General features: G+C 45.6%; 1 protein-coding gene across 2 annotated transcripts in view; it reads right to left on the bottom strand.

The window, feature by feature from the left end:
* The window catches only part of kif26ab (kinesin family member 26Ab), a 246,052-nt gene that overhangs the window by 123,997 nt on the left and 97,058 nt on the right, over positions 1-24,997 (bottom strand). For both annotated transcript variants that reach the window (XM_086003101.1, XM_086003100.1), the window contains exon 3: positions 6,611-7,126. In XM_086003101.1, coding sequence (XP_085859227.1) covers positions 6,611-7,126 — 516 coding nt within the window. The remainder of the gene's footprint in view (positions 1-6,610; positions 7,127-24,997) is intronic.

The following is a 24,997-nucleotide window of genomic DNA, read 5'->3' as shown; positions in this document are numbered from 1 at the left end:
TTTTGAGGATGTTACTGGTAAAATAGATAAGGGAGAACCAGTGGATGTGGTGTATTTGGACTTTCAGAAGGCTTTCGATAAGGTCCCACATAAGAGATTGGCGTGCAAAATTAAGGCACATGGGATTGGGGGCAAGGTATTGACTTGGATAGAGAACTGGTTGGCGGACAGAAAGCAAAGAGTTGGAATAAACGGGTCGTTTTCCGAGTGGCAGGCAGTGACTAGTGGGGTACCGCAAGGGTCGGTCCTAGGACCCCAGCTGTTCACAATATATATTAATGATCTGGACAAGGGAATTGGATGTAACATCTCCAAATTTGCAGACGACACAAAGCTGGGTGGGAGGGTAAGCTGTGAGGAGGATGTCGTGAAACTCCAGTACGATTTGGACAGATTGGGTGATTGGGCAGAAACATGGCAAATGCACTATAATGTGGATAAATGTGAGGTTATCCACTTTGGTGGCAAAAACAGGAAGGCAGATTATTATTTGAATGGCAATAGATTGGGAGAAGGGGAAGTGCAAAGAGACCTGGGTGTTCTTGTGCACCAGTCGCTGAAGGTAAGCATGCAGGTGCAGCAGGCGGTTAAGAAGGCAAATGGTATGTTGGCCTTCGTAGCAAGAGGGTTCGAGTACAGGAACAAGGATGTCTTGCTACAGTTGTACAGGGCCTTGGTGAGACCGCACCTTGAGTATTGTGTGCAGTTTTGGTCGCCTTACCTGAGGAAGGACGTTCTTGCCATGGAAGGAGTGCAGCGAAGATTCACCAGGCTGATACCTGGGATGGCAGGAATGACGTATGAGGAGAGATTGTGTCGATTGGGCTTATACTCACTGGAGTTTAGAAGATTGAGAGGGGATCTCATCGAAACTTATAAAATTCTGTCAGGCCTGGACAGACTAGATGCAGGAAGGATGTTTATGATGGCCGGGGAGTCCAGAACCAGGGGTCATAGGCTAAGGATAAGGGGTTAGCCATTTATGACTGAAATGAGGAGGAATTTCTTCACCCAGAGAGTGGTGAACCTGTGGAATTCTCTGCCACAGAGGGCGGTGGAGGCCAGTTCATTAAATATATTCAAAAAAGAGTTGGATATATTTCTTAAGGCTAAAGGGATCAAGGGATATGGGGAGAAGGCAGGGACAGGGTACTGAATTTGGATGATCAGCCATGATCTCATTGAATGGCGGAGCAGGCTCGAAGGGCCGAATGGCCTACTCCTGCTCCTATCTTCTATGTTTCTATGTATGTTTCTATATAACCAGTTAATATTTATGCTTCTTAAAATTGTTCTGAAAATAGTGTTATTGTTGGATGATGATATGTGAATATTCTACTGGAAAAATGATCAGAAATATTCTGTAGATCTGGCAGATTTTGTCATGAGTCATGACTCTATGCCACCCTGTGCTGACTATTTTTACGCATTCTCATTGGCTAACACTTACATCATGTAGCGATGTCTGCTCATCTTATATTACCTCAGCCCTGAATTAAATTCTCTTTATATAACCAATGCTCTCACATTGACTCATAGAACTAAATCCGAATTAAATATCAATTACTGGTACAGCAGTGGATTCAAATCAATACAACAGAACAAATTTTTTAAAATTATATTCGACAAATGCAATACTGAAGCAACCCAGATGACTTTAAAGTTCCAAAAATAATTTTAAGTAATGATTCCTTCAATTGGTAAATACTTTAAAACACAAACCTCATTACACAAATGCGGGTTTAATTTACATTAAATTGAATTTATGAAAAATTCACAGAAAGAACAAGCCAAAGTGTCTCAGTAATTTTCAATTGGTGGCAGCCTGCAGTATAGTATTTGAATGGAAAGTAGGCCCCATTTGCTGCACAAAATATTAGAATTTTCCACTTTTTAGATCTCAGATGTCTTGAATTATTCTTGTGTGTGTTTATAATCAAAGGTTATACAACCGGTTTGGCCTCGGGAACAGTGTAATTACATGTGCAGGATACCACTTTCTCCTGAGACTATTTTCGACAATCACTACATGACCACATTTCTCATTGCTGCTGTCACAAGCAAAAAAAATCAAATTTAAACAAGGGCACCAACAATGAAAGGCTGAAATAACATTTGACAATGTCATAAAAAACATACTACAATCTATCAAATATGAATCATCAATCCCTTGACAAGACATACTCAAATTCATCACCTATAATCCCCAATGTCACAAATTTGAATGAACTGCATAATGACATGTAGCTCCCATATTCCATCTCAGTGATGTATATGAATACAGGGCAGGTTGTTCATTTCTTTACATTTTCTTTATTCATGAATTTGATAGGTCTTTCAATCTCTTTAAATGTTCTTTATTTAAACGAATGCCTGAAAACTAAATAAGACTATAACCAGTTACTCACCGTATAAATAGAACACCATCAGGATATCGTGCAATGTCATAGTTAAACAACTCAAGTCTAGTTTTTATCAGTCATGTGTTATACTCTTTAAATTGTGGCATCACACAAGGGACACATGTGGTAGCCTCCATAAGTATTAAAGCTTAGGAAACATTGCAATTATTGATTAGTAAATTCAAAACAAGCTGAAAGCAGGAAGAAAGGTTAAGGTATACAAGGTATTTTCTTTGTAGGGATCATTTTAAGCAACAGACAGCACAAATTAATAAGAAATTCAAATGTAGCTTCAGTGGTAGTGGGATGGGAGTGTTCAATGAACTCACTGGATGACTGGGCAAATTTCTTCTTGAGTTCAGCTTATACACTGAGCTGAACTTGAAGCACAATAGTGTTTTAAACTGATAAACCCAATGACTTTTGTTTGAAATTTTAAAATATATTTTCACAATTCTTTGGCCAATTACAGCCTCAACGGCTGGGAGTGGAATGGGGAAGAAAAAGACCCTGTTAAAATGATCATACATCAACTCTGCAGGGAGTGGGCTTGATGGGTTAATGGATTATTCTCACCATGGATTTTTTCAATGTTCAAACATTCAGTCCTGATCATTGCAAAGTGGGAGCTGCTTTGAAAATTCTAAAATGCCAGCCATACTATTCACTTACTACTTTTCAAATGAAATAAATGCTACTTAAATACGTGCTTGCTGACCTACATTGACGCCCGGTTAAGCAGCATCAAGATTTCAAAATTCTCATCCTTGTTTTCAAATCCCTCCATGGTCTCACCCCTCCCTATCTCTGTAATCTCCTTCAGCCCTCCGAGATATCTGCACTCCTCTAATTCTGCCCTCTTGAGCATCCCTGATTATAATTGCTCAACCATTGGTGGCCGTGCCTTCTGTTGCCTAGGCCCTAAGCTCTGGAATTCCCTGCCTAAACCTCTCCACCTCGCTACCTCTCTTTCCTCCTTTAAGATGCTCCTTAAAATCTACCTCTTTGACCAAGCTTTTGGTCACCTGCCCTAATTTATCCTTATGTGGCTCGGTGTCAAATGTTTTGTCTTAAAATACTCCTGTGCAGTGCCTTGGGACATTTTACTACGTTAAAGGCACTATATAAATACAAGTTGTTGTTGTTGTTGTTATAAGACTCAAGAAATCAATTTAAAGATTTGATTTATAGAGCTCTTCAGTTACCTCACAGATCACCCTGACTGACATACAGTGAAAAGATCTGTGCTATTATTCATATTATCCTAAAGAGCTCTAATAAATAGAAATGTATCACAACAACAACAACTTGCATTTATATAACACCTTTAATATAATAAAACATCCCAAGGTGCTTCACAAGAGCGTAATCAGACGAAAAATTGATACCAAGCCAAAGAAGAAGGCATTAGGACAGGGTCAAAGAGATAGGTTTTAAGGAGGGTCTTAAAGGAGGAGAGAGAGAGGCAGAGAGGCGGAGAGTTTTAGGGAGGAAATTCCAGCACTTAGGGCCTAAACAGCTAATGGTGGGGCGAAGGAAGTGGGGGATGGACAAGTGGCCAGAGTTGGTGGAACGCAGCGTTCTTGGAGGGTTGTAGGCAATGTTCCCTGTCAGCTGTGCTTTGTTCTGCGCAGCTTGTTTCTTTTAATGTGTAGTCCATTTAAATTTCTGCGCATGCGCGGTATTTACAACGGAAAAGCTGGTGAGCGGCCGGTGTGGGACCTTTCAGATTGTTACATGGCCACATGCAGCTTAGAGGGACCATTGGTTGTAGGGCTGGCGGAGTTTACAGAAATAGGGAGGAGCAAGGTCATGGAGGAACTTGAACACAGGGATGAGAATTTTAAAATCGAGGCATTTAGTATATGGGATATACTGCTCTGCCATATTCAAGAAGACCTTCATCAAAATTTACATGCAGGAAAAAAAAAGAGATAAAAAAATTATACATGCAGCTTCCCTTATGATAGCAGATGGTAGGAGCTGTGGGAATCCAAAATGTCTTTATTGCATTAATGATATAACACAATCTACTAATGACACTACAATTGCAAAAGAGCCCTACACATGCTATCTGACTTATCCATTTCCCAACATCATCTGGTGATCTGGTATTCTCCTGTTGCTCACAGACTGATATGTTCTATCATCTCTCGTGTGGATATTTTCCACGGTGGATTCATGCCATGGTTATACTGTATTTCAGAAACTGAGCTGGGCCCTGGATGAATCAAACTCAAACATCTAAATCTCAGTATATTTGGCCTAATTGTTCCAAACCAATGCCACTGTAAGCTAGACCCATCTTGTGGTTTCACGCTGGCAACAGTATAGACACAAGTCATCACAATCTGGTAGTGGACCAAACATCAAGTTACCCCACTGCACCTATGATTTCTCCTTTCCATCAAGCCCCTAAATTATCTGAACAAGCTTCTCTATAGGGTCTGTGGAAAATGGTGTGAGCATACAGATGAGGAAGGTCCCAGGTGTAATTGCCACTGTGCTGAGTTATCAAGTAACCCCCGCTGGAAAGTTCATGTGTATGGTTGTAAGGCTCAACAATGATGTCCTTACAGTTGAATAACCTGCTGACCCTCATTGTCCAGGTTCGGACATGAATAGCCATTTGGACAAAACACCAAAGAGCTGAGAAATCATACCCCAGTATTAGCTGCCACCTTCAGGACAGGAGGTGTAATGGGAGAGAACTGGAGGGGGAAAAAAACTTGAATTGTGATAAAAATTGCAATACCAGTTTTGTAGTAGGTTCTTTAACACACTTTTTCAACTATTACATAAGGGATGAGTTACAACTTACCTGTCAAAAATATGAGTGACCCACAACAACACCTTTAACATAGGAAAATGTCCCAAGGCGCTTCACAGGAGTGTAATCAGATAAAAATTGACACCGAGCCAAAGAAGGAGAGAGGACTAAAAATTTGGTCAAAGAGGTGGGTTTTAAGGAGGGTCTTAAAAGGAGGAGAGAGAGGTGGAGAGGTATTTTAGAGCTTATGGCCCAGATGGCTGAAGGCACGGCCGCTAATTGTGGGGCAAAGGAAGTAGCAGATGCGTAAAAGGCCAGAATTGGAGGAACGCAGAGTTCTCGGAGGGTTGTAGGGCTGTTAGGGGTTACAGAGATAGGGAGGGACAAGGCCATAGACGGATTTGAACAGGAGGATGAGAATTTTAAATTTGAGGTGTTGATAGACCAGAAGCCAATATAGGTCAGCAAACATGGAGGTGATGGGTGAATAGGTTAAGATATCGGCAGCAGAGTTTTGCATGAGGTCAAATTAATGGAGAGTGGAAAATGGGAGGTCAGCATTGGAATAGTCAGGTCTGGAGGTAACAAAAGCATGAATGAGAGTTTCAGTAGCAGATGGGCTGAAGCAGGTGCGAAGACATGAAGACAGGCGATGTTATGGAGGTGGAAGTAGGTGGTCTTTGTGATGGAAAGGACATGGGGATGGAAGCTCAGCTCAGGTCAAGTTGAACGCCGAGGTTTTGAACAGTCGGGTTCAACCCGAGACAATGGCCAGAGAGAAGGATAGAATTTATGGTGGGGGCCAAAGGCAATGGCAATTGTCATCCCAATGTTTAATTGGAGGAACTGCTGCTCCGCCAAAATTAGGTGTCGGACAAGCAGACTGAGGTAGTTGAAGGGTCGAGAGAGTTATGTATAATACATAAGGGCAGCACGGTGGCATAGTGGTTAGCACTGTTGCCTCACAGCGCCAGGGACCCGGGTTTGAATCCGGCCTCGGGTGACTGTCTGTGTGGAGTTTGCACATTCTCCCCATGTTTGCGTGGGTTTCCTCCGGGTGCTCCGGTTTCCTTCCACAGTCCAAAGATGTGCGGGTTAGGTTGATTGGCCATGATAAATTGACCCTTAGTGTTAGGGGGATTAAATACGTGGGGTTACGGGGATAGGGTGGGATATGTGTTGGTGTAGGGGTTACGGGGATCGGGTGGGATATGTGTCGGTGCAGGCTCGATGGGCCGAAATGGCCTCTATCTGCACTGTGGGGTTTCTGTGATTCTGTGATTTCTGGTTTTGTAATCTGTTTACTGTAGCAAATTGAAAAGTATCAAACAAGTATTTTTGTTTTTCTGAATTGTTGAGGAAATATTAAATGCTCACATTAACAAGTTTTAGATCTTCAGGCATTATTTTCATCATAATAAAACAACAAAATACTCACCAAATAGGCATGAGGAAGAAAGTTGTTGACTCTAGAGATACTCCACATACCCTCAAGATACTGTTGTGCCTGAATGGTGACTGAGTTCAGAGCATTGCTAAGACCGCTGGAACCAACAGTTACTTGAACACTGGACTTTGAAAGGCTGCCTGTACCCTGAGGCCAGCCAACTCCTTTCCTTCTCTCTGTACCAGAGATTACATTTCCTGATTTTCCAGGCTGTCTGCTTGTTTGTCCTGTGACCAGAGGCCAGTCTCTTTGTGATGAAAGGGTGACCATATTTTGGGAAGCAATTCTTGATGAAACGCCGCTCACTGCAATGGAACTGTGTGGTAGCTCAGGTATTTCCTGACTGGATGCTTGGTCGAGTGTATGGACCATCTGAATGGCTTCCTTTCGCAGCTGATTTAGGTGTGTTGCACAAATCTCACATCGGCTCTCACCTTCATTTCGACCTCGTTTTGAAGAGTCAGGCACTTGAAGCTTGTCAAAAATAAAAGCTGAAAATCCTGGGTCCTGAAAAGAGGAGAAAATCATTAGCCAACTTGGACTAATTGCGACTCATCCTTATTAGCTCAGCAGTCACTTTTCTGACGGTATTAAGTCTCTTCAAAAACAGTAGGTTAGGCTCGTAGAACATAATTGATTCATAAAGCGTGTGCATTTCCATATGCAAAAGAACAGCATGAAAACAATTATCAAAAACAAACTGCGAGGCTGGTGGCTCACCTGATAACTACCCATCTACTTACACTCATAATTAGCCGTACATCAAAGAGTTGAATGTGCCTATGTCTTTAATGCTCAGGAGATAGTCTGGTTTAGTGAGCTGTATTACTGAAACATTAATATGTTGCAAAGGGGATCTTTTGTTGCAAAATCTCATCAGAGGAAAAATAAGCCTTGCAGCATCCCGAACTTAATGTGTACTGATAAATTGCCATAGCATAACCCTTGCCCCCAGCAATGAATAATCAACCAGATCCATTAACAAAGAACTTGTTTTTGAGAATACACTTGGGTTTCCTGGTGTGCCAGGGCAGAGTGACCAAATTTTAAACGGTTCTGACCTAGACTGTTGTGGCAATGCCTGTGAATCTGCAACCCATCAGTCACAGTTCCTGAGTTCACAGCTACCTTCTGAAGTGTGAAAATGTTCCCACTAAGGAGAGGACTCAAAGGCAAATGCATCTTCTTTACTGCTAGTTAATTTATTTTGTCTTTTAGCAAGACAATCCCCTTTAAATTTGTTTCATGGATGTTCAGCTTTCAGGGTCCCAAAGCCCTGCGCTGTCATTACTTTCCTATAGTGCAGAGATATTGCAGCTATCAGTGCAAAAACACTCAAGAGTCAGCCCCTTGTGTATCCTGGTGTATGGTTTCGAAGGAGATTAAATCCTGCACAGTACAAAGCTGCTACCGAAACTAATGCCTCACATGGAAGCTGACCAACTTAAGGCTCTCATATCGTGCCCCATGACAATTATGGCCCACAGAGGGATCACTAGTACAGCTGAGAATATTTTATACCATGCACAGGGCATCAGAGGCAACAGTAAACAAGGATAATCCCCAACAGTAGATGTATGAGTAGCATACCCTTGACCAAATCTTCCCTTAGCAAAGGTCACAATACCTACAGGGTATTAATTTAAGTTACAAATATATTCTAAAAACCCAATAAAATGACTAATATTATGTACAGTAAATAGTTGAAGAAGCATTACGTCAACTACATATTTTGTTGTAATTACCAATATGAGGAGCTCCTCAGTTGTTAAAGAAATGCAGACGAAATAGACCTAGGTTCAATTCTTGGTCTGGGCAGAGTTAGTTGATCTGAGCCACAGAGGCAGTTGAGGCTCTACAATTAGCCTCGCTAACCCCAGGCTAGGGAGGAGAAAATCGGGCAAGGTTCTTGTTCCTGATCGGTAGCTAGTGACTCCGGCTGGAAAATACCCATGTGTGGATGCTGAACTCGACAATGACACTGACTGACCTTCAAGATCAATAGCATGCTCACACTCACTATCTCGGCTCTGACATAAAGAATGGTCACTTGGGTGTTCAGTATCTGAAGAACCCTGCCCAGCATGAGTCACTGATTCCAGAAAAGAAGATGGGAGAATATGGGCAAAACAAAGCTCCACTTCCCAATCAAAAAAAGAAAAAGTAGCAATATAAGAGTAAAATCCCCAATCCAAAATGGGAAGGAATTAGGGCAACAAATCTGTAGTCCCAAATCTCCAATCCATACTCCCTTGAAGTATAAAATCAAAGAATTTACTCTATGATTAATGACGTATCTTTAGTAAATTACAAATAATTTTGTTTCTATAGTACCCAGCAATCCATATAATGAAGTTTGCTTATTGTAGTTATTCTGATATCAACTAAAGAAGCCTCTATTATGCTGAAAGTTTAGCACATACAATTCAGAATCAGTTTTTAGCAGGTATTCTGATACACCTGATTAATAAGTCTGCCACATTTACCCAAGACAAATATCAAATTGATAGCTGTAAAGCATGTCTTTTCTATATTGCCCTTGTACATAAGACTTTTTCATATGTACTTTGGTTAACTTAAATACTTTAATTTTCCATATATTTGCATGAAATAACTTACCTTTACAAATCTGTCAACATTCACTTTCTAGGCTCACACCATTTCCTGTGGCCTCTCTACTCCCGTGGTCTTGATCACTGACTTGACCGTCTCCGGCCAATTTCTTATATCCCTCAGCACCAATACACTCCTACCCCCTTCCTGCCCCTGGAAAAACCTCTTCACATATAACTGCAATTTCAAAGTCACAACTGACTAGCCTTTGGCCCTCCAATCACCACAATGCCTGCAACCATCAATTAACCAAACCACTCCCTTACCTCCACCATTATTATCCTTGTCCCAAGAGAAACTGTCACTGTCTCCCACCCAGGCCATTCCCTCGGCTTAGTATTCATCCATAACACATTTAGCTCTACCTGGCCTGCTCTGCCATAGCTACCCATTCCTACAGAATCATCCTGGAAAGCAAAGATAACCCCCAGCTTCTTTTCTCCACTACAAACTGCCTTCATAAACCCTTCTCCCCTGAGGAGCTCATGAATTGCTTTAACATTAAGGTGGAGACCATCCATTCCGCTGCCTCTACTGCTATCCCCCTTCCCCCTTTTGGACACCCTTCCTAACACCTCCTTCTTTGGTTTGGCATCCATTTTCTTGATTACACCTCTTTGTGCACTTTGGGACATTTTTCTCCATTAGAGGTACTATGTAAATGCAAGTTGCTGCTGTTGGTCCCTTATTGTTTTCCTCTGGAACAAAGTTTTGCCGTTAAAAGTAACGATTCCATGCAAAATGCTGTCTGGCACATTTTGATGAGAAGTTGAGAAGTGTTTTGCTCAGTCCTATCCTACATTTCACAAGGTTTTTCCCACTGCCTACCTGCTGTGAAGTAAACTCACTTTACATTTTCCACTACGATGGACATTAGCAACTGGCCTAAAGATTGGGTGTGAAATAGAGGAAATGCACACAGCTGTTAGTAGATTCCTGCTAACTAAAAAATCACAGCAAAATTCTTGCTGAAGGTCCTATTTAATCTGTTTTACAAGCCTGTGAAAGGGCATTATCTCACCGCATCACCAGTCATGCAAAACAATCTGCATATATCTTCCATAAAAATTACACCAACGTATTTAGAAAGGGTAACAATTTGAAACTATTAACTGCAGGGTGTCATCTCCCCTGTAGACTTGTGAAGATGAGAACAAGCTATTCCGTGATTGAAGGCTCTTAAAGAAACAAGAAAATGTGGCGTGACAGGAAAGGCTGGAAGTACAGTAAAATCAAACTCCTGGGGAGCCCCACTAAGCAAAATGTATTGTAGTAGCAGACATCTATCGACTGAGAAAGCATTATCTTCATCCAACTTGACTAAAGAAAATCCACCCATTCACAGTCAATAGGCAGGAAATTCTAGACCTATTATGTCTTCTTCTTAGGCAGTCCCTCGGAACTGAGAATGACTTGCTTCCACATTAAAAATGAGCTCGCAGGTGACTGATGAGTCCAATGCGGGACCTACAGTCTCTGTCACAGGTGGGGCAGATGGTGGTTGAAGGGGCGGGTGGGTGGGGTGCTTGGGTTGACGTGCACTCCACTGTAGGCTGCAAACAGCAACGTTGGTCTATTATTCCAGAACAGAAGCATAAACTACTTTAACAGAAAATAGTAAAGAATTTTGATGCAGTAGCTATTTGTTAAATCATAAATGTCAGGATTCAAGGAACTTCACGTTACCTTTCTGTAAAATATAAAAAGCATTGAATGAGAAAAGTCTATTCAACCCATTGCTTCCATTGCTCATGTACAATCTATACATAGATACATAGAAACATAGAAGATAGGAGCAGGAGTAGGCCATTCGGCCCTTCGTGCCTGCTCCGCCATTTAATGAGATCATGGCTGATCCTTTAATTCAGTATCCCGTCCCCGCCTTCTCTCCGTAACCCTTAACCCCTTTTGCCCGTAGAAATATATCTAATTCCCTCTTAAATATATTTAATGAGCTGGCGTACACTGCCCTCTGTGGCAATGAGTTCCACAGGTTCACCACTCTCTGAGTGAAGAAATTCCCCCTCATCTCTGTCCTAAATGGTTTAGCCCTTATCCTTAAATTATGTCCTCTAGTTCTGTTCTCACCCGCCAAGGGAAACATTCCTTCTGCATCCAGTCTGTCTAGACCTGTCAGAATTTTATACACTTCTATGAGGTCCCCTCTCAATCTTCTAAACTCCAGTGTGTACATCCCTAAACTACATAGTCTCTCCTCATAGGTCATTCCCGCCATTCCTGGTATCAGCCTGGTGAATCGCCGCTGCACCCCCTCCATGGCAAGAACATCCTTCCTCAGATGAGGCGACCAAAACTGTACACAGTACTCGAGGTGTGGTCTCACCAGTGCCCTGTACAGCTGCAGCAAGGTATCCCTGTTCCTGTATTCTAACCCTTTTGCTATGAAGGCCAGCATACCGTTTGCCTTCTTGACCGCCTGTTGCACCTGCATGCTCGCCTTCAGTGACTGGTGTACAAGAACACCCAGGTCTCTCTGTACTTCCCCCTCTCCCAATCTATTGCCATTTAAATAATAATTTGCCCTCCCGTTCCTGCACCCAAGGTGGATAACTTCGCACTTGTCCACATTATAGTGCATCTGCCATTTATCCGCCCAATCGCCCAGTCTGTCCAAATCGCTCTGGAGCTTCCTGGTCTCTTCCTCTGAGCCCACCCCACCTCCTAGTTTAGTGTCGTCTGCAAATTTGGAAATGCTGCATCCGACTCCCTGATCCAGGTCATTAATGTAAATTGTGAACAGCTGGGGGCCCAGGACAGATCCCTGTGGTACCCCACTTGTTACTGCCTGCCATTCAGAAAATGAGCCGTTTATTCCAACTCTCTGTTTTCTATCTGACAGCCAGTTCCCTATCCACGCCAAAACTTTCCCCTTTATCCCATGAGCCTCAATTTTCCATGCTAATCTTTTATGTGGGACCTTATCGAAGGCCTTTTGGAAGTCCAGGTACACCACATCTACTGGCTCTCCCCCATCTATTCTACCAGTTACTCCCTCAAAAAATTCCAATAGATTAGTCAAGCACGATTTACCCTTTGTAAATCCATGTTGACTCTGTCCTATCCTGTCCCCATTTGCTAAGTGCTCCGCTATTTCATCCTTAATGATGGACTCCAGCATTTTGCCCACAACTGATGTAAGGCTTACAGGTCTGTAATTACCTGCTTTTTCCCTACCCCCCTTTTTGAATAGTGGGGTAACGTTAGCTACCCTCCAATCCATCGGCACTGTTCCCGAGTCTAATGAATTCTGAAAAATCATCCTTAGTGCATCCGCTATCTCTAGGGCCACCTCCTTCAGTACCCTAGGATGCATGTTATCAGGCCCTGGGGATTTGTCCACCTTCAATCCCTTTAGCTTCCTTAACACCATATCCTTAGAGATATTGATTTGCGTCAGTTCCTCCTTTGCCAATGTCCCTATTTTTCCCGATATCCCAGGGAGGTTTTTTGTGTCTTCCTTCGTAAAGACTGACCCAAAGTATGCATTTAGTTGATCTGCCATTTCCTTATTTCCCATTATATATTCCCCCGTATCTGACTGCAATGGACCAACTTTGGTTTTCACCAGTCTTTTCCTTTTGATATATTTATAAAAGCTTTTGGAGTTAGTTTTTATATTTTCCGCCAGCTTGTTTTCGTAAGCTATTTTGCCCCTCTTGATCATGCCCTTTGCCCTCCTTTGCTCTATCTTAAACTGTTCCCAATCTTCCGCTCTGGCGCTTTTTTTGGCTATTTTATACGCCCTATCTTTGGATTTTATGCTGTCTCTAATTTCCCCTGTTATCCACGGTTGAGTCACCTTTTTAGATTTCCTTTTATGCCAGATTGGTATACACAATTTTTGCAATTTTGTCATTCTATCCTTAAATGTTTGCCATTGTTTATCTACCTCCAGTCCTCTCAGGAACGTTGTCCAATCAGACCTACTCAGTTCCCGTCTCATGGCATCATAATTCCCCTTGTTTAAATTCAGGACCTGAGTCTCTGAGTCAATTTCTTCGCTCTCCATTTCGAGTGAGAAATCGATCATGTTATGATCGCTCTGACCCAAGGGTCCCCGTACAACAAGATTACTGATTAGTCCCTTCTCATTGCACAGTACCCAGTCCAATATAGCCTGTTCCCGAGTTGGTTCCTCGACATATTGATCCAGATAACCATCCCTTAAACACTCAAGGAATTCCTCCTCCTCATTATTTTTACTGATTAGGCTAGTCCAATCTATATGTAAGTTAAAGTCACCTATGATGACAGCTGTGCTCTTATTGCACGCTTCTCTAATTTCCCTCGTGATGCCCTCCCTAACCTCTATTTTACTATTTGGAGGCCTATATACCACTCCTATTAATGTTTTTCGCCCCTCGCTATTTCTTAGCTCCACCCATATAGATTCTGTATTAACTGAGTTAATATCCTTCCTTTCAATTGCATTTATCCCCTCTTTTACTAGCAATGCTACGCCTCCTCCCTTTCTTTTTTGTCGATCCTTCCTAAATACTGAGTACCCCTGTATGTTAAGCTCCCAGCCCTGCTCACCCTGCAACCATGTTTCCGTAATCCCAATTAGACTTTGGACTTTATCTCACCTATTTAACCTCCTGAAAGAAAGTGGTGTACAAATTCTTCCTGATTGCCAGAGGTAGTCAAGCAAAAGTGTTGAATGTCTATCCATTGCCACATTTCCAGCATTTAAGCATGACATGAGACCCTCCACAGAACATACCTCCCAGCCCCAGCAGCACAAGAACCATCATTCCCGATAGAGCATCCGATCACCTCAGTCTATACTTAGCCCTCCAACCTTCATTCCTCACCAAATATTTATCCTGGTTAATTTTGAAGCAGTTAATCGCCATGCTGACTGTCTTTGCTGAAAGTTTATTTCACATATCTACCAAGCTGCAGAAAAAAATTCTTCCGATCTTTAGTCTCGCTTGACACAGGCTACATTTTCATTAGTATTTTAAAGACCAGGATCAGTGTGGCAGTTTTCTGAATTTGGGCTGGCAGCAGAAAACCTTGCCCACCACCAGTGCATATCAGAAAAACATGAGGACACTGCACGTGGTTTTCCATCTATTAATTTCAGTGACCGGAAAACAACGGTCAACATTGTTGTGTATGTCCCTTTAAGGGAATAACTGGTCTCAGACTGCAATACCGGCAGTGACCATCCCTGTATAAAAGGCCCTGGCAGGCTTCTGTAGTTTCAGTTTCCAGATTGTCTCCATTCAGTAAAGACTTGTTAAACCAACTCCTGCATTCCGTGTCTCCATTAACACACGGATTTAATAAACATGGCTGCCATTTTCCGCTAAGTGCCGACAACGGGCAAGGCTTCCCGCTACCAGTGCCTATTGGGAAAACTGCCCCCATATCTCCGCCTTCTCCCCACATCTTTGTGTTAATGAAAGCAAGTTCAGTTCTGTGACTCTCTCTTTGTAACTTAGGCATCGAAATTTTGGGAAACCGCTTCACTCTTCTCTGAACCAGCTCAAATCCTTCAATGTCCTTTGGAAAATGGACTGCCATAAATTGCATACAATATTCCAAAAGCAGTCTTGTCACTGATTTATACAAGGTTAGAAAAACTTGTTTTGATTTAGAGACAAATGCCTTTGCGATACATCCTAGTATTTGATTACCTTTGTTGATAACAGCTTCACATTGACTAGAAACTTTCAGTGAGACTCCACAGGGTTCAATAGAAAACCACTCAAAAGACCCTGGAAACGAATTTCTTTGTCATTTAAAATCCACATCCTTATCTGATTCAATCCTTCCGCTGCCTGTATGAATTTCCCTCCTGCTCACATCAAATGTAAAAAACCACATCACAGGAGTTACATCTGACCCTTTATTTTGCTTATTCCATTATACCAGGAGGCTGTCTCATTTCAAAACGATCAACATGTCTATTATAAAAAGATACACAACAAAAACCATTCTGTTTATTCTGCACTATTACATTAGTTATTTATAAAATCAGAGGGATTTGAAGTTCATACATTGCATTGTACATTTTCTGTCACTGTGGAGGGGTTTCAGTGACACAATGCCACAAAATGCAGATAAACCAGCATCACCTCAACATTTTGTATCAGATGTGAAACTTTAACATTTAAATTTAAAACCAGACAAAAGGTATTTTATGACTCGAACCAAGCTTTTGGTCAGCTGCCCCAATACCTCCTTATGTGGCTCGGTGTCAAATTTTGTTTGATAATGCTCCTGTGAAGCGCCTTGGGATGTTAAAGGTGCTATATAAATGCAAGTTATTGTTGTTGTTGTTGACTGATGCACGAAAAGGAGAGGAGCAATTGTCTCTTTTCTAACATTAGTGGGTAGAGATACTGCTTGCTGTAGTGCCGCCATGCATACCAAAAGATCCCAGCTGAGTTGATTGACCTTAGCTAGGGTGGCAGTAGAGATGTCATAAGTGATGTCAGCATGTCTGAGCTAGGGAAAATAATAAATCAGCCAGAGTTCCCAGCCTTGATTGCTTTTCAATGACTCCTGCTGCAAAATGTGCGCACATGGACATTGGATGAAGTCAGAATCGGGCTAATCTATAATGCCACCTGGGCAAATAACCTGCCAACATTCAATTTCTAGACTCAAAGGTTTAATATGGCTGTTTGGACAAAGTACTAGAGGTGCTGCGGGTGTGATGTGGAACTATACTCCAGCAAGATTCAGGAGATGGAAAGGAGGAACAAATTGACTAAATATCCTACACTGACTGCGCGTGTGTTTAGCCACCAATTCACAGTGCTCTGTCTTTTCCCAATTTGAAAGTGGCGAGAATGGGGCCGTATTCCTCGGTGCTGCCGGTCGTACCACTCCCAAAATAGTACTGGTGTAAAACTAATATAACTGCAACATAGAACTACTGGAATGAATACAAGCTCTACTTTCGTCTTGCTGTCATACCAGGCCCAGAAAAATAATGAATGATGATTTAGCCAGGGCTGAGGGTATACTGTGCTGCTGCAATGTTACATTAAAGCACAAGGCTAAGTGGTCTGGTAGCTATAATGTTTCAACATCAAAGTTTGAACTTTGAGATCCTATTCTGAATGAAAATTCATATGTGGGCTTCCAGTGAAGGAAACGTTTTCCTAAGAGGAGGGAAGGAAAATTAGCAGGTGAGTTTAATTGAAGATTAGTGCTCTGGGTGTTACGAGAAGCCTTGTCACAAAAGAGGGAAACAGCATTTCCGTATGAGGTTAATCTGTGGGGAATGGCAAAAATATTACAAGATAAATGTTTTACGAACATACAAAGGCATGGATAAAGAAATTCTACCAAGCACATTCCTTCTGCAGATCATTCGCAATCCATTCTATTGTGAACCCTGCTTGATCCATATGCTTTGAGAAAAGATTCTGCCACCGATATACTGTTCATCGGGAAATTTTAGTTGTGAAATAATTTTCCAATTATTCACATTTAAACTTACCCCAAATTTAATTTTAACTCATTTACAGCAAATGTTTTTCAGCAAAAATCATTTTAAGTGAAATTGCCAGTGGCCATAGATTATGTGAAGTACTATTACGATTTCCTGATTTATAGTATTCAGTTAGTGATTGCTGCATTCTCAGCAATCCAAGACGATATTCTATTCTATTTGATTAATTAAAAGTTTTAAAGTTGAAAACCAGTCAGCAAATTGTCAATTCTTTCCAATCAAACAAATGTATATCACCCCAAAATACTGCTTGTTAACAACAACAACTTGTATTTATATAGCGCCTTTAACATAGTAAAACGGCCCAAGGTGCTTCACAGGAGTATTATAAGATAAAGATTTGACACCGAGCCACATAAGGAGAAATTAGGGCAGATGAGAGGTAGGTTTTAAGGAGCATCTTAAGGAGGAAAGAGAGGTAACGAGGCGGAGCGGATTAGGCAGGGAATTCCAGAGCTTAGGGCCCAGGCAACAGAAGGCATAGCCACCAATGGTTGAGCGATTATAATCAGGGATGCTCAAGAGGGCAGAATTAGAGGAGCGCAGATATCTCGGGGGGGGGGGTTGTGGGGCTGGAGGAGATTACAGTGATAGGGAGGGGCGAGGCCATGGAGGGATTTGAAAACAAGGATGAGAATTTTGAAATCGAGATGTTGCTTAACTGGGAGCCAATGTAGGTCAGCGAGCACAGGGGTGATGGGTGAACGGGACTTGGTGCAAGTTAGGACACGGGCAGCCAAGTTTTGGAGGACCTCAAGTTTATGTAGAGTAGAAAGTGGGAGGCCAGCCAGGAGTGCCTTGGAACAGTCAAGTCTAGAGGTAATAAAGAGATAACACCCAACAAGGGACTAGCTAGTACCTCAGCGCAGTATTCAGAGTTATTAGAAATGCACCAAGGGAATACTGTGGATAGGTGTACTAGATGGATGAAATGTCTTCTCCTGCCTGAAGCTGTACTATGTTACTTTTGAGGGAGTGCTGCACTGTCAGCGGTGCTGTACTTTAGGCAAGAGTTTAACCAGTAATTTGGGAGAACCTAAACAATCGCATGGGCTATTTCAACAAGAGCATGGAGTTCTCCTGGTGTCTTGACCAACATTCTTCCCTCAACCAAAGTCACCAAAAACAGATTAACTGGTTATTCATCCAAATGCTGTTTGTAGGTCCTTGATGTGCACAAATTAGCTGCCTTCTTTGTACAGCACCAAAGACCACTAGCAGAACTGAGGGCGATGTGGCTCAAAGGGAAAACCTTCCAGTGGCTGGAATCATACGTGACACACAGGAAAATGACTGTGGTCGTTAGAGGCCAATCATCACAGCCACGGAACATTGCTGCCACAGTTCCCCAGGGGAAGTGTCCCTGGCCCCATAATCTTCAGCTGTTTCATCAATGAACTTCTCTCTATCAAAGGTCAGGAGTGGAGTTGATGGTTCTACAGTGTTCAGTTCCATTCACAACTCCTCCAATAATGAAGCAGTCTAGGCCAGCCTGCGGCAGGACATGGACAAGATCCAAGCTTCAGCTGACAAATGGCAGGTAACATTTGTGCCACATAAATGCCAGATAATGATCATCTCCAACAAGAGAAGATACAACTACCTCCCCTGTTAAGTCTGTGTGTCCCAGTTATGCTTATTATAAATCACTGGACACAGACCACAAGAATAACTTTAACAGGTCTTTACTATTCGGAGGTCAGGGCTGAACTGCCCAGCAAATCCCTACACAACACTTATATACCGGTGTGGTCACCACCGGTATTACAGTATACAGCAGCCAAGAGAAAGTAGTACATCTCTTAAGGTAGTTCTCTTAAGGTGGAACAGGTTACATACACCACAATCCTCCCTTTTTAGCTTAACAGTTATATCCCCATTTAACATAACATAATAACATATAGATATATATATATATACAACTTCATGCAAAACAGTTCAAAGATTCAGGCCTAGAAATTCAGTTCGGACGCTATTGCGGCGCTAAAGTCGGGCGCTCGGCAAATTTAGCGGCCGCCGGAAAGTGCAGGCGACCTCGCCGAAATTCAGTAGATTTGGCCAACTTTTTGGCCGAGCGCTGCAATAGGCGTTGGAACCCTGTGTTCAGGCGCTAATCCGGCGATGCGGCCTGATAACGCCGATTCCGGGCGCAGCGCAGGTGCGATCATGTGGTGAGTGTCAGCAGACACCCTGACGCCGGCCAGCTCTTAAAGGGGGAAGGGTCAACTTTGACTGCAGCCACGCCCTGCATGCTGTAGCCCTGCAACTAGGCCTCAGGACTGGTTGTGTCCCAAATCAACGCCTGGAGGTAATGGAGAGGGCCCGTGAAAGAGCCCAGCGGTTCTCTGACCATGCGCTGGGTGTGCTCCTTCATGGGGTACGCAAGAGAAGACGGGTCGTGTGCCCGGCTAGTGGCAGGAAGGCTCCCAGGAGCAAGTTCAGGGAGGCCTGGACCAAAATTGCCCGGAGGGTCTCCTCCAACTCCGATGTTCCCAGGAGTGCGGACCAGTGCCGCAAGAAATACAATGACCTATGTCGGCTGGTCAAGGTGAGTACCCTTTCCAGTGTCCCCCTCATCCTTGCATGTGCACCTCCCATTAGGGCCAAAGGGACATCAAAGGTCTAATGCCCAGCCCTCCTCCCGCTGCAATGGCACTTCCATGTTAATCAATAGCTCTTTCTGCACTTATCACACTGTCCAAGCTATTCCACCATGGGAGGCCTCACACACAGCAACAGGGCACCACACTGTCCAAGCTATTCCACCATGGGAGGCCTCACACACAGCAACAGGGCACCACACTGTCCAAGCTATTCCACCATGGGAGGCCTCACACACAGCAACAGGGCACCACACTATCCAAGCTATTCCACCATGGGAGGCCTCACACACAGCAACAGGGCACCACACTGTCCAAGCTATTCCACCATGGGAGGACTCACACACAGCAACAGGGCACCGCACTGTCCAAGCTATTCCACCATGGGAGGACTCACACACACCAACGGGGCACCACACTGTACTTAGACGCCCTCCTTTCTCTTGCAGGCCAAGCTGGCGAGGAACGCCAGGAGCCTGCGTGTCACTGGTGGAGGCCCTCGCGATTACCAGGAGCTAACGGTTCTGGAAGAGAGGGTGGCCCGACTCCTGCGTCACCCGGTGACTGGGCCTGTGGCGCTCGGCGACGCAGACCCTATACTGGAACCCACTGGTAAGGACAGGACCGGGTGCACCTCTCTCCTTGCCCTCGCGCATCAGATCTACATCCTTCCCCACTGGCCGAAAAATGCGCATAATGCACCAGTGCGGCCTCCCTCGCTGTCGGCCTGTCCTCACTCTAAAGCTACACTTGTGCCTTCCTGCTTTCAGCTGGTGAGGAGGAGGTGCTCCCTGAAGCCCACACAGCCAGGCCCTCGGAGGAGGAGGACGTCGAGGAGCAGCAGGAAGGCGCCACCTCGGGGGAACCCTCCTCCGCTCCAGGAGATGGCAATGAAGGGGAGACATCTGGCGTGCCGGAGAGCCAGGGGGAGGCGGGGGAGGGGAGCCCCGAACCTGGTCCCAGTGGCATGGACGCACGCGGCAAGGCTCCGGCGGCACGCCAGCCTTCTGCCCAGAGGGGGGAGGCGGTGGAGGGGAGGGCAGAACCTGCTCCCAGTGGCGTGGCCACACGCGGCAAGGCTCCGGCGGCGTCGGAGCGGCGGCACGCTGAATTCATGGAGGTGGTGGCACAGATGCCTCACGCCATCGAAAGCCTCGCACAAAGTGTGGTGGCTTTCGGCCAATCCCAGGCCAGGGGGCTGGAGCAAATCGCAGCAGCGCACGCCAGGGGGGTGGAGCTCCTTGTGGCAGCGCATGAGAGGGGGGTGCAACAACTCGAGGCAGCGCAGCACGCCAGTCGCCAGCTGAGAGGTGCTGGGCAGACAATGGCACTGCAGATGCGGGCACATGCCGGCGCAGTTGGGGCACTGACTTCTGCCACCCTCGCACTGGCGCGGAGGCGTCGCCAGGCCAGCCGCCGCCCTGCTGCCGCACACCGGTCTGGCGACCAACAGTTTGGCGCGCTTGCTCCCCGGCCAGGCCGCCCGAGTGCACGTGTGTCTGGCGAGCAGCGCGCGCCTGGCATCACCCACCTTGTCCCCATTGGTGCAGGCAAGCCTGCCACTCCCCCAGCCAGGGTGCAAGGAGCTGCTGCAGGCAGTGAAGAGGGCCACCCACAGCTGCAGCAGCCACCAGCCGGCCCCTCCCGGGCCCGCCCTCGTGTAGGCCGACCCCCAAGGGCATCTGGCGAGACGCCTTGTCGCCCTGAAGATCCTTCCCCCAGCCTCGCCACAGCCTCACGGCCCAGCTTGAGGCGCAGCAGCAGGACGGGCCGGGGCAAAAGACGGCTGTCGACGGACTCGCCCTCTCGCCACACCGAATAGAGTGTGGTGAGCGAGGGTTTGGGTGATGTGGGGGCTTCTGTTCTGGGGGGCATTATGTTGTTTGGTTTTATGGGGGTGTTTGTGTTGTGGGGGGGGCTTGTTTTTGTTAGGCCAGTGAGGAAGGCCATTTGGATGTTGATGTTTTGTTAGTCCTCCCCAGGTTTTGGGAGTGACAGAAGTTTGTGACTGTTTTTTGGGGGTCTTCTCTGTTTTGCTCTTCCATGTGGGAAGGGCCCTGAGTTTTTGAAATAAAGATGTTTATTTATTCACCATGTGCAGGTGTCATGTTTCAAGTGGTTGTTGGGTTAACCGGCTGAGGGCTTGCGGAGCGGCTGCATTCAGCTGCGTTCAGTGGCCCAGGCCATTCCCTGACAGGGGGCCTAGAAGTGTCGAGCAATAAGCCCCCGGCGGACGGCCCTTGGACCTTGTCGCTCCCTCCTGGCCTGGTGCTCCTCCTCCTCAGGGTCCTCCTGCTCGTCCTCCTGAGGTGGTGGGGCGATGTCAGGTGGCAGTGCCTGAGTCCTGCGGATAGCCAGGTTGTGGAGCATGCAGCACACCACGACGAACTGGGAGACTCTATCCGGCGAATACTGAAGAGACCCGCCCGAACGATCCAGGCAACGGAACCGTTGCTTGAGGACGCCTATCGTTTGCTCTATTAGGTTCCTTGTGGCTTGATGGCTTTCGTTGTATGCCAGCTCCGCTGGGGTCCTGGGCGCGCGGAGCGGGGTCATGAGCCATGTGCACAAAGGGTAGCCCTTGTCCCCGATAAGCCATCCCCTTGGTGGAGGCTGTGCCTGGAACATGTCAGCCACAGTAGTCTGGCGCAGGATAAAGGCATCGTGGCTGCTTCCTGGGAAGCGGGCATTGACAGCTAGGATGCGCTGCCTGTGGTCACACACCAGCTGCACATTTAGGGAATGGTAGCCCTTCCGGTTGCGGTATTGCTCGGCATTGTGGATAGGTGCCCGCATAGCCACATGCGTGCAGTCAATGGCGCCCTGCACCATGGGGAAGGCCGCGATCCTGGCAAATCCGACTGCACGCTGTTCCTGCTTGTGTTGGGTCATGGGGAAGGAGATGAATTGGTGCCTCCTCGTGAAAAGTGCTTCGGTGACCTGTCGGATGCAGCGATGCGCGGCAAACTGGGAGATGTTCGCAATGTCCCCAGCAGCGGCTTGGAAGGAGCCGCTTGCATAAAAGCTGAGAGCCACCGTGACCTTCACTTCCACCAAGAGAGATGTTCTGGACATGAGCTGTGGCTGCAAATCTGCGTGAAGCAGCTGGCAGATCTCTCCAACCACCTCCCTTCTGAAGCGCAGCCTCTTAACACAATGCGCCACAGTCATGGTGAGATATGAGACCTGCTCCCGGTATTGCCTGACTGGGTAAGGCCTACGTTGGCGATGCCTAATGGCCCCTCTGCGTCTAGGCATGCCTGGCCCTCTCTCAAAGCGTCTGCGAACCCTTCGCACAAAATGTAGCAACTGAGGGTTGGCCCCCCATGCAGCCCCCATTACAAAGTTCCAAACAGCAAAATCACAAGGATGCAAATGTCAAAGCACTGGCTAGAAGCCAAAAAGACCTCTCCTATGGTGTCCGAAATCAGTAATCTCTGTGCCTTGCTCTCTGTGCAGAAATCCAAAGCAGTAAAGTCATTGCAGCGAAATGGCTGGCTTTTATGGGTGAGTGGATGTGCCCTTTAATTAGCGCTCCCCGAATCCCACAGGGCCTCTGTTGAGTTCCATTTCACAGTTCTTAGCAGCGCCACACCCACATCGGCCGGGCGCCACTGAATTTCCGGTTTGGGGCGCACAAGCGGCGTTGCACGACGAAATGACGTCATAAGATGCGCGCGCAGCTGAGCGGGCGCTAACACTTTGCGCCGGCGCTAAATCCCAGCTGAATTTCGGCGTAGGCGCAGATCCAGCGGTGCCCGGGCGCTAAGTGGCTTGCGCCGGAAATCTGGCGCTAATGGCTGGCGCAAACAGCTGAATTTCTAGGCCAGAGTCTCTGAGGAGGCCTCCTGATTCGAGTTGGATAACGCCTTTCAGGGGTCTCTGATTCTCGTTGCTGGGGTGACTCATCTAGTTGATCTCTTATGGATTGGACATCATCCTCAGGTACATTCACTTCTGAGGTAGATGCTTCAGGTTCACTAACTTCTTCCACGGTTGTCTCTGCCGTAACCATGGGTTCGACCCTTGTTCTCGATTCTACCAGTTGGTCAGCATGACGCCGTATTACATTTTCACCAATATCTACCATGTACATCAGGGGTCCTTGTCTGGCCCGAATTGTTCCAGATTGCCATTTCTCATTTTTATAGTCCCAGGCTAACACTGGTTGTCCTATTTCGAAACTCCGAGTGGTCTTGTTATTTATATGCTGGAACTGTTTGTTTTCAACTTCCCTCCGCACATTTGGTTTTAACAAGTCCAACCTGGACCGCAACCTCCTGTTATAGAACATCATGGCAGGACTTTGGTTTGTCACTGCATGAGTGGCGTTTCGATATGCCAGTAGGAATTTGTCCACCTTGTCTTGTAGTGGAATCTGATCTTCGCTCATGGCCTTTATTGCTTTTTTGAACATTTGTACAAATCTCTCGGCCAACCCGTTTGTAGCCGGATAATATGGGGCAGAGGTATAATGTTTCACCCCATTCTTCTTCATGAATTTCTGGAATTCTTCTGACACGAACTGCGGTCCGTTGTCTGAACATATTTGTTCTGGCAATCCATTTCTTGCAAATATCGTTCTTAGCACCGCGATCGTCTTTTCCGAGATAGTGGTAGTCATCTTAATCACTTCTGGGCATTTAGAATGTGCGTCCACAGCAATTAAAAACATGGAGTCCATGAATGGACCAGCAAAGTCAATATGTACACGTTGCCATGGGGTTGAAGGCCATTCCCATGGATGCAGCGGTGCAATCGGAGGTGCATTTTGCACTTTTTGGCACCCTGAGCAGCTTTTCGTCAGATCCTCTATCTGTTGGTCGATACCCGGCCACCACACATGAGCCCTAGCAAGGCTTTTCATCTTGATTCCCCCCAGATGACCTTCATGCAGTTCCTTTAGAACTCTCTCTCTTAACTTAGGAGGAATAATCACCCTTGTTCCATACATCAATGTTCCTTGACAGACGGACAGCTGTTCTCGTCTTGCTGAGAATGCCGGTAACAGTGGATCACCATGTGCTGGCCATCCCTTCACTGTCACTTCGTAGACCCGGGACAGTGTCGGGTCGTTCCTGGTTTCTCTTTCAATACTTGCATTGGTGACTGGTAAACATTCGATGATGGTCGAGTGAAATAACTCAACAGGGTCAACCGTCGGTGCCTCCTCCTCTGTAGGTAGTGGCAGGCGCGACAGCCCATCAGCATTACCATGCTGCTTTGTACCTTTGAATTCTATCTGATATTGATGTGCCCCTAGGAAAAGGGACCATCTCTGGAGTCTCTGTGCTGTCATCACCGAAACACCCTTCTTAGGGTTAAAAATGGATACCAACGGCTGGTGGTCTGTCAGAAGCGTAAACTTTTGGCCCTGCAGGTAATGATTAAACTTCTTTACTCCCCACACAAGGCTGAGAGCCTCCCTATCTATCTGAGCATAGTTGCGCTCAGCAGAGGTCAATGATCTGGATGCGAACGCAACTGGCCTCTCCAGGCCATTTGGCAACTTGTGTGAGAGTACTGCCCCAATACCATATGGAGAAGCATCACAAGCCAAACGAATAGGCAGCGTTGGGTTGAAGTGAGCCAACACTTCCTCTGAGGTGATCAATGCCTTGCTTTTGCGAAAGGCCCTCTTACAGTCCTCGCTCCACTTCCATGGTACTC

The sequence above is a fragment of the Somniosus microcephalus genome, chromosome 12, assembly GCF_052327205.1.
Source record: "Somniosus microcephalus isolate GS21.2 chromosome 12, FLI_Smic_1.0, whole genome shotgun sequence".
Classification (NCBI taxonomy): Eukaryota; Metazoa; Chordata; class Chondrichthyes; order Squaliformes; family Somniosidae; genus Somniosus; species Somniosus microcephalus.
This window is presented reverse-complemented; position numbering and strand designations above follow the sequence as displayed.